A 10825-nucleotide genomic window follows, 5' to 3' on the forward strand; every position below is an offset into this window, starting at 1 on the left:
TCTCTCTGTCTCTCTTCTGTTTATTTAGTCTCTCTACGTTACTGTGTTCTGGTTACTTTATGGGTTTAGATAAATGACCTTTGGCTTGTTTTAAGGTTGATTTTAGGAGGAAATCACATGATGTGTTTTTTGATACCCATCTCCTCCTGTTTCTCTGGTACTCGTTTTTAGTGCTGCCTGTCTCGGCCAACACGCTCTGGAGAAACAGATCGTTAATATCGATGAGCTACGGAAGCCCTGAGAGGCCAGAGAGAAAACACAACGTCTGGTGATCTAAATGCTTTTCTCTCCTGTGTTTAGAAGAAAAGGCTTTACTCGGTCAGATAATAATTGTTTTAGCTCTTTAACTCATCAGGAAGTCTCTTCCAATGAATCGTTTGACCTCTGACCTCTGACCACCTGGAAAAGGTCTACAGATCATTTAGAGCTAAATTAATTTATTATCAATGTATTTACACGTGCAGATTTTTGTCTAGCCTATTGTAATTAATGACTCATTAACATTTATATTTTCAGATTACGTACTAACTTTTGCTGTTGCTTTGTTATAAATAGAGAAAGTCTTTATTAATTAATTCCGTCTTTACGAGGGACTACCAAGGCTAACGAAGGACTACCAAGGCTTAGTGACAAAGTGGCAGCCAACGCACGGGCATCAATCACAGGGACGTCCCACACCAACACACATGGACGTACTGAGGAGAGATGCTGGACAGTGCTGGCGAGCTAGCCAGATGTATGGTGGACTGAGACAGCTGGAAGCTCCGCTTGAAAGCCCGTCTGAGGACGACCCAATGACATCAGTTCCGATAGTTGTATTATCACTCTTTTACATCCACTGCTATTGATTTTGTGTTATTAGTCCTACTTGTATTAGTTATTACAGCTGCTGGGCTATTATTGTGGTTGCTTCTCTCTCTCTCTCTCTCTCTCTCTCTCTATCTATCTATCTATCTATCTATCTATCCCCCCAGCCGCTCTATATATAAAGCATCTTGAGATAACTTCTGTTGTGATTTGACGCTATATAAAACTAAATTGAATTGAATTGAATTGAATGAATGATTTATTAACATGTCTACCAGCAGACTAATGTTTACCCCGTTGGTACCGACTATTAAAGGAACAGTTTTCATTTTTAGGTGGGTTTAGATGAGAGGATCAGCTGGTCCCAGTCTGTGGACTAAGCTAAACGAACTGGTTGCTGGCTGTAGTCTGCTGTTTAATAGGCAGACCTGAGAGGTTATAAGCTGTTTATAAAGGCTGACTTATCAGGAAGTTGTACCAAGAACTGAATCATCAGTTTATGGGGCGCTATTGGATTAATGACTGAGATTCACATGGAGTACTAGTACTAGTAGTAGAAGTACTCGTGGATCTCGTGCCAGCTCTACGACAGGACACACCTGAACACCTGAACAGTCAAAGAGACAAACAGATGAGTGATGATGTCCAGCTCACACACACTGAAGTAACAACGTACACGTATATATCTCTCTCTAAAAAAAGATTTTCATTCAAAAAGTTATGCATTTTTTCTTATAAATATAACGATTTTGTCTAAACCTATTACGTTTTATAAAAAATCATTCTTTGGGTTGATCCTTCCCAACGACCAGCTGAGTTGACCAGAAGACATCTGCATAGGTTAGCACAGCTGCATGAGACAGGCGGCCAAACACAGACAGACATGAGACATCACTGTCAGTCATTCAGCTCGTATACTGGATTTAATAATGGAGTCAGCTAAAGAACCAAAGTATACTGTGTCTCTGATGGAGTCAGCTAGAGGACGCTAAAGGAAGCTAAAGGAAGCCCGCCAGCTAAAGAACCAAAGTGCCCATGAAGTGTTGAAGCAGTGAGGATGGAGGTAGACCAACTTTTCTATTAGAACTGAACCTCAGCCCACCGGCCCTCCAATCAAACTCAACCTTCTATGTAGTTCTTCCTCCTTCTCAAGCTGATGTAAACATGTTTTAATTTTTTATTTGGTCAACTAGGAAGATGACTGACATCATGAGGACAATGTTGGACAGTGTCTTTTTCTTTTACAAATATTGTAAATGTATAACGTGATGATGATATCAGCTGGACGGACGTCGTCACTGACTTCAGAGGTTTATTCAGATGTTAAGGTGAGTTCACCACAGACCCTCAGGATCCACTATAAAGAGCTGCTCAGGCTTCAGTCGGTTTTACTGCAGCGTGAAACATAAAAACTGGACCATGGACCATGGTCATATGTCTCATTACTTCTGCGAACAAACAGGAGGACACTTTTAAAGGTCATAAAGGTCAGTTTACTGGTGATGGGAATATTTCTCAGCAAACTGAGGAAAGGATCTGAACTCCAATACTGGATCTGAAGACCAATATTGACTCTTCTTCTTGCTGATTTGGTCTCTGTGTTGTTATCTGTGTCTTTAGCTGCTTTAGATGCTCCACTATATTCACAAGCTAGATGCTAACGGAGTCTGTCTCCTGCTGAGCAGATAGAGAACAGTCAGTTATTCAGGAAACAGTAAAAAGAGCTAAAAGAGGCTCCGTAGAGCTGAGGAGGATCATCCTCTATGACTGACCCCTTTCACATCACACACGGTTGCCATACATATATAGACTAGTGCTGCTTTAATAATAGATCTATTGCTGTGATTGGAGATTTGGTTCTGGCCCGTTGAACCATGGTGGATCCTCACTGCTGGCAGTAAGATCATTTGATTTGATAATATAGAGATACGGAGCACCCTGAGGTCCTGATCCATGAACATCCTCTGAACAGCTGAATAAACCTGAGATGACATGAAGGCCGAGGTGCAGCATTATAACACCCAGCATCTATCCTCATCTTCTCCCACCACACCCAGCATCTATCCTCATCTTCTCCCACCACACCCAGCATCTATCCTCATCTTCTCCCACCACACCCAGCATCTATCCTCATCTTCTCCCACCACACCCAGCATCTATCCTCATCTTCTCCCACCACACCCAGCATCTATCCTCATCTTCTCCCACCACACCTAGCATCTATCCTCATCTTCTCCCACCACACCCAGCATCTATCCTCATCTTCTCCCACCACACCCAGCATCTATCCTCATCTTCTCCCACCACACCCAGCATCTATCCTCATCTTCTCCCACCACACCCAGCATCTATCCTCATCTTCTCCCACCACACCCAGCATCTATCCTCATCTTCTCCCACCACACCTAGCATCTATCCTCATCTTCTCCCACCACACCCAGCATCTATCCTCATCTTCTCCCACCACACCCAGCATCTATCCTCATCTTCTACCACCACACCCAGCATCTATCCTCATCTTCTCCCACTACACCCAGTATCTATCCTCATCTTCTCCCACTACACCCAGCATCTATCCTCATCTTCTCCCACCACACCCAGCATCTATCCTCATCTTCTCCCACTACACCCAGCATCTATCCTCATCTTCTCCCACTACACCCGGCATCTAACCCAGTTAGATCTGTCCGATCACTACCGGGATGCGTACAGTACCAGTTAGGACCAGTGAGGACAGCATTGGCAGTGGGCTAGTAGAGATGTAGATGGTTGTAGGCACTACAGGAGACCTTCCTTCCTTCCTGACCATGTTCATCTTCTATGACCTTATATTTCTACCTGTCAGCAGTCAAAGAGAGGAGTAATGGGACGGATAAAGTGCATAATGACCCCCCCCCCCACGCTGCCCGTCTTTGGCGGAGTTGGGGTTACCATTACCATGATGTCTGTCTCTGTCTGTCTGCTGTCTCAGGACCAGTCCAACGGGGCTCAGTTCTTTTTGAAAAAAGAGAAAAGTCTCTTGTCCCTGTCGGAGATGCGCTGAGCTCGTCTGGACGACTGACCGCCGTGCGCCCTCGACGACCCTGACAGCGAGGGAGGGGCCGAGCGCCACTCGTCCTGGTACTTGTCCATCAACTGCTGGTCAATCACTCGGTGCATATCATCCTAAAGCCGGGGACGGAGACGAGAATGAGAGACAGACAGGAGACAGGGCGAATACTGGTTCTGGGGAGATCAGACTCATTGATCACGTTACCTGTCAGGTATTGATCACACCTGTCGTCCCTGCTCATCATGGGTAGTTTACCTCATCCTACCTGCCTCATGTTTATTTTTATTATTTAGGAATATGTGCATAGTAAGGGCACAACATTTTAATCTAAGAAATAGATTTATAATGTCACGTCACATTAATTCATTATGAATTAATTGATATTTCATAAATAATGAATTGAACTGGTTGGAGGTTCGATCCCCGGCTCATCCAACCAATTCAATGACATGAGCAGAAACCAGCTGGAGCTCAGTCAGAACCCTGGAGTTCTGGGTTCTGGATCAGAACCAGACAATGGCTTCATCCAAATTCATATACTACTCACTACATACTCAACATGTGTACTATCGGTCAACACACTTTTGTGTGAATAAACAGTAGTTTGTATCTTTTCAGACGCACTGAGCAGTAATTTACGTTGTCACTTCCTGAGAGTGTCCTCGCCGGTTGGAGACGTGTAACCATGGTAACCATGGTAACCCGTACCAACCTCGTGTAACCAAAACTACGGTTTGTGATGATCATAAAATCTGAACTAATATCACGCCTATCAAAGTAAAATCTTATACTTACAGAGAGCTGTCCGTCAACGTCTGTTATGATCTTTGTCGTCCCTAGCGCATTGCATTGTGGGATATTTATGCTGCTTGTAGTGACCAGTGTTGTATACTGTAATATTTAAATAGTATGCAGTTTGCATACTATTAGTTTCATACTGAGGTTTCAGACGAACTAAAATATCTCACATACTGTTTTAGCTACTAAAGAACATGTTAGTGGAATTTAGGACGCAACCAAAGAGAGAGCAGTGGCCGACGGGCATCTCAGCCATATTCATATACACTGATCAGCCATAACATTCAGACCACTGACAGGTGAGGTGAATAACATTGATTATCTGGTTACCATGGCACCTGGCAGTGGGGGGGAACATTTTGAACTTTGAACTTTGTGTTGGAAGCAGAAAAAATGGGCCAGCGTAAGGATGTGAGCGACTTTGACGAGAACCAGATAGTACTGGCTAGACGACTGGGTCAGAGCATCTCCAGAACTGCAGCTCTTGTGGGATGTTGCCGGTCTGCAGTGGTCAGGACCTACTAAAAGTGGTCCAAGGAAGGAGAACTGGTGAACCGGTGACAGGGTCAGACCCGAGGGTCATTGATGCACGTGGGGAGCGAAGGCTGGCCCGTGTTGTCCGATCCAATAGAAGAGCTACTGGAGCTCAAACTGCTGAAAAACGTTTGTTGCGTATGGGGCTGCGTAGCCGCAGGCGGTCAGGGTGCCCATGCTGACCTAATGTTATAGCTGATCGGTGCATATTTATATGATTCCATAACCTCACAGCTTGTTCTGAGATGAAGCGATATCTCACCTGTCTACCTGCTGTCCCTGTTCCCTCTCTCATTCGTTTATTTCAATATCTTTTGGAGCATGAGGAGCTATGATTCAGTCGTTCACACAAACATTCGAGCAAACTCTGAAAAACCTTCATCCTTTAAGTGTTTTCAGTGTTCCTATCGTGTTAATCATGTTTGACCCAGTGAGGGGAACCACAGTTCTAAACTGCACCAAGCCTCGTCTTATGATCTTATGATCTTATCCAGTGGATGGAGTCATGTTGGTTGTTAGTAGCTGCTGAGAGAGGTGACGCCACCAGGGGGCTCTGCTGCAGCTGCTTCATGTGTTAGTGATGATATGAATATGAATGCAGGCTTCTCCTCAGTGAATGTTGCTGTTTCTATTTTATCACTCGACAGTAGCACTAACAGAACCAAGCAGCACCAGGCTTTATGATAGGTCAGGGATGTGGGGGTGTTTTGGCGTCTGTGTGCTCGTCTCTCAACAGGTCAGCTGACCAGAGGGGTACAGGTGTATGGAGAGAGGAGACAGAGACGGGTGGACAGGTGGACAGGTGGACAGACAGGGTGGTGGGTTCGGATGGGTCTCTGTGCTGGTTATAATGGGATGGGCATTTCTCCTGTGGCATGGAATGGCTCAGCATGGCGTAGTGGGGTGATGGCGCAGCTCGGGCTCACCTCTAAGGCAGGAGGGGGGGTACCACAGGGGAAGGAGGGGTGGTACGGAAGCTGAGAAAGGCCACTAGATCAGAAACCACAAGAGCCAAACAGTAAAGAGCCCTGAGGAGGCAAACTGTGGATCAGGGAGGAGAGAGAGGAAACAGCTGCTAGTTACGGGTGAGGGAGGGGGGGACACCTTAGACATATATACATAGAAATGTAGACGTAGACACCGCATTGACTCCTGGATTGTACGCCAACTTGGGCGCCATATTGGACCGGGCAAGACTGGCCTGTAACCCTATACTAGTGAACGGGGGAGCTGCCGTTTTCCTGGATAAAAAGCACTATAACGTCTACATTTCTCAACCCATTATTATATTAAAGGGTTCATGATCTACGAGGAGTAACGTTAAGTTAACGTTCCAGGTGTCAATGCGGCGTCTATGTGTATATGTCTATGGGGACACACCTTCAGAGGTTAATTGAGTGGTTTAGTGTACGTACACAGATTCTACAAGTGTTCAAATATATTATACAGGATAACAATCCAGAAACTACATTTAAACAGCAGTTTTAGTTATGTAACAACCTTTAAACATAGCTGTTAAATGACCTACTAAAGGACTGTTTCACTAAAATGTAGCTGGTGACCTTTGACCCACCTGCCAAGCCTCCAGCTGCTGTGACAGGTTGAGCTTCTGCTGGATGGCGTCCAGCAGCTGGCTGTTCAGAGACATGATGTCTATTTTACACTTGGCCAGCTCCATCTCCACCGCTTTCTTCCTGCAACACACACACGCACGCACGCACGCACGCACGCACGCACGCACGCACGCACACACGCACACACGCACACACGCACACACACACACACACACACACACACACACACACACACACACACACACACACACACACACACTAGTGACATCATGAACATCGTGACATCATGAAGGAGATGGACATGGTGATGAATGGAGAACTCTCTAAAGCAGGGGTCTTCAACGTTTTTCAGGCCAAAGACCCCCAAACTGATGGAGAGATGGAGCAGGGACCCCCTACTATATATCCATCCATCCATCTGCAATACTACTACTACTACCATCTGCTACTATATATATTGTATAAAATTGTGTTTTATATTAAACTGGGCCTAGTGCCATGTATAAATGTACCTTGTTATTGTGCATTCAATACTAAGCTATTCAAATAATACGGTTCAGGTTCATATATTCATGTTTTTATTTTAAACATGTGCAAGGTGCAGTGAGTAGGGTGGCCATGCCACTGCCATTTATAAACATACCTTGTTAACTGATACCAATGCCAATATCAAAAATGTCTGTCAATTGCATGATGTTCGCTACAATATGTTGGATTCATGTTAATGTGTATCTAAAAACATTTAAATTTGTTGAAGACCTCTGCTCTAAAGGGAATAGTTCCCCAGAGAGTTAGATGAGAGGATTGGTCAGCAGCAGCCAGTTAGCTTAGCTTAGCATAAAGACTGGAGGCGGGGGGAAACAGCTAGCCTGCCCCTGTTCACTAGTGGTTATACAGGGCTTATATATGTGTGAAAGCAGAGACCAATAACCTGTATCAGCTGGATGTCTCTTAACTTTCTCCACTTAAACCAAACCAGAACTCTTTTAACTGGACCTGATAACTTTGCCACTGCAGTTGATCAGTTTATTGATCCATTCAATCAAATATCAATCAATCACTCAGAATCTTGGAATCATCTTTGACCGGTATATGATACATGATGATGATGATGATGTATATATTGAGTACAGTGTTAATATCACTAATAGGAACTGTAAGTAGCAGACCAGGGTTGTGATAAACTGGACTTTAAACGTGACATTATATTGATGATTATGATGCTGATCACATCAGATCATTATATTGATGATTATGATGCTGATCACATCAGATCATTATATTGATGATTATGATGCTGATCACATCAGATCATTATATTGATGATCTGATGCTGATCACATCAGATCATTATATTGATGATTATGATGATGATCCCATCAGATCATTATATTGATGATTATGATGGTGATCACATCAGATCATTATATTGATGAAGAAGAGTGTATGATGTGATGTCCTACTTGGCTATGGCGTCGTCTCGGTCTCTGATAGCAGTCTGGAGCTGCTCGCTAGGTTCTTGGACCTCAGCCATCGTCCTCATCCTCTCGTTGTCCTCCTGCAGAGAGCACGTCTCTACAGAGAGCAGCGCCACCTGCAGGTCACATGACACAATGACACACAGGAGTCAGACGCAGGCCTCACAAATCCAGTCTGTAATTCAGTCTCTCAAGTCCACGTTATGCCAAGGGAGACTGATGTTGAGTTAGACCCGGTTCAGCAGAGCAGGAGAACAACTGACCCTTAATTTATATAAATCATGTCAGATGGTTCTTAAACCCACAGGGGAGAGAGAGAGAGAGAGAGAGAGACACAGGGAGAGAGACAGGGAGAGAGAGAGAGAGAGAGAGAGAGAGAGAGAGAGAGAGAGAGAGAGAGAGAATGTTATTACCAACATTTCTTTTTCAAGAATGCTATAAAAAAGTGATGGACTCAACCACTTTATTTTTTCCTGTTTTTATTCATCCATTACTCAACTAAAACAAAGCATAAAACACTGAAGTTAGACGAAACCGAGCTTTTAAGATGACAACGTCGTCAACAAATATACTTTTAGGTGCAGGAAAAATGATGTTACAAAGCAGCGAATGAAGATGAAATGCCAAGTTAAATCCAACTGCCTTCTTTTTAAGAAAGAAAATGGATAATTTCATTTAAAAATCATCTCCTCCTCATGTAGCAGCTCTCAGGTGTGCAGGTGAACAGATGTGTTACCTGATTGTGCAGCTTTAGCACCTCGTCCTCATTGCTGTGTGTTTTGTCCTGCTCGGCTTCGTACAGCTCTCTGACTTCCCTCAGCTCCTCTCCCAGCTTCCTCACCTGCTCCTCCAGAGCCTCCTCCAGAGCCTCCTCATCGCTGCGCCGCGAGCCCTACGACACGACACACAGTCAGTGTATGGGTTATCAGTGACAACAGGTCCACAGAGGCTCCACCCACTCACCTAGCCCTCTTTAAAACACCTGCTTTCACTTTCTCTTTAGGTCACACTTTATGTTACGGCTCATTATAAACTGTCATGAAAGGAATTGATGTGTGTACATTTTTTAAGATTATTTTTGGGGCTTTTTATGTGAGAGAGAGAGACAGTGATAGTTATGAAAGGGAGAGAGAGGGGATGACATGCAGCAAAGGGCCACAAGTCCAATTTGAACCCTGGGCCGCTGTAGTAAGGACTGAGCCTTGGTACGTGGGGCGCCTGCTCTACCAGGTGAGCTACCAGGGTGCCCGGGTGTACATACTTTATAAATTTGATGGTTGGTTTACAAAAGTGTTATTTTAATGCTTTCTGTTTTAATCTTTTTTCTTTATCTTACTGTGCCTGGTAACCCCCCCGGACAGTGGGGGGTTGGGTGTACAGCGGCAGTTGTGAATGAACAAATCACACCATGAAAACCGTCCAACTTCATTAGTCCAGATCTGGTGATTACTGAGTCAATCAGATGGTTAAAGTGACATCAGCATCACTATAAGTGACTTTATACTCCCTCCGATGTCTCTAATAATAATAATAATAATAATAATAATAGTAATAATAAAAATATCAGATTACAGAGTTGTTCCAGGAGATCAGTAGAGCCCTGACCCGAGGCCTCGCCTCATGGTGTTAAAAAGAGGTGACGGTGTTGACGGTGCTGAGCGGTACATTACCGTGGACTCGTTGCCGTCCAGCAGATTCTGTGTGAGCCTCCGTAGCTCCAGCAGGCCGGTGTGGAGGCTCCCTGTAGGCACATCCTTGGCTGAGGACGTCTCCGAGGACTCGTCCATGGAAGAGTCGGTGGACAGAGCCGAGTCGGTGACGTCGTTTCCCCGGAGATGGGAGCAGAGCGAGCGGACCTCACAGTAGGCCTCCCACAGCTGGAGACGCAGCTAAAGAGAGGAGAGCAGGGTGGGAGGAGGGGGGGAGAGTTTAGAGAAGCCCAGTACGGTGGTGTTGGTGGTGTTATTGGTGTTGGTGGTGTTGATGGTGGTGTTGGTGGTTTTGGTGGTGTTGGTGGTGTTAGTGGTGTTGGTGGTGTTGTTGGTGTGTGTGGTGTTGGTGGTGTGGGTGGTGTTGGTGGTGTTGGTTGTGTTGGTGGTTTTGGTGGTGTTGGTGGTGTTGGTGGTGTTAGTGGTGTTGGTGGTGTTGGTGGTGTGTGTGGTGTTAATGGTGTTAGTGGTGTTGGTTGGTGATGTTGGTGGTGTGTGTGGTGTGGGTGGTGTTGGTGGTGTTGGTGGTGTTAGTTGTGTTGGTGGTGTTGATGGTGTGTGTGGTGTTAGTGGTGTTGGTGGTGTTGGTGGTGTTGGTGGTGTTAGTTGTGTTGGTGGTGTTGGTGGTGTGTGTGGTGTTAATGGTGTTAGTGGTGTTGGTAGGTGATGTTGGTGGTGTGTGTGGTGTTGGTGGTGTTGGTGGTGTTAGTTGTGTTGGTGGTGTTGGTGGTGTGTGTGGTGTTAGTGGTGTTAGTGGTGTTGGTGGTGTTGGTGGTGTTAGTTGTGTTGGTGGTGTTGGTGGTGTGTGTGGTGTTAATGGTGTTAGTGGTGTTGGTAGGTGATGTTGGTGGTGTGTGTGGTGTTGGTGGTGTT

At 45.1% G+C, this 10825-nt stretch overlaps 1 protein-coding gene across 8 annotated transcripts in view; it reads right to left on the minus strand.

The window, feature by feature from the left end:
- bicdl1 (BICD family like cargo adaptor 1) overlaps positions 1-10825 on the minus strand; it is a 36530-nt gene that overhangs the window by 1225 nt on the left and 24480 nt on the right. For 2 of the 8 annotated variants that reach the window (XM_074637066.1, XM_074637064.1), the window contains 5 exons: positions 9914-10132; positions 8980-9135; positions 8229-8359; positions 6765-6885; positions 1967-3972 (listed from right to left, as the gene is read on the minus strand). In XM_074637066.1, the coding sequence (XP_074493167.1) occupies positions 3796-3972; positions 6765-6885; positions 8229-8359; positions 8980-9135; positions 9914-10132 (804 nt within the window). In that variant the 3' untranslated portion in view covers positions 1967-3795. Of the gene's footprint in view, positions 1-1966; positions 3973-6117; positions 6233-6764; positions 6886-8228; positions 8360-8979; positions 9136-9913; positions 10133-10825 lie in introns of those variants that run through there. The other 6 variants (XM_074637067.1, XR_012594204.1, XR_012594203.1 and 3 more) reach the window with 6 other exon arrangements.

Source organism: Sebastes fasciatus, chromosome 6, assembly GCF_043250625.1.
Source record: "Sebastes fasciatus isolate fSebFas1 chromosome 6, fSebFas1.pri, whole genome shotgun sequence".
NCBI classification, from domain to species: Eukaryota; Metazoa; Chordata; class Actinopteri; order Perciformes; family Sebastidae; genus Sebastes; species Sebastes fasciatus.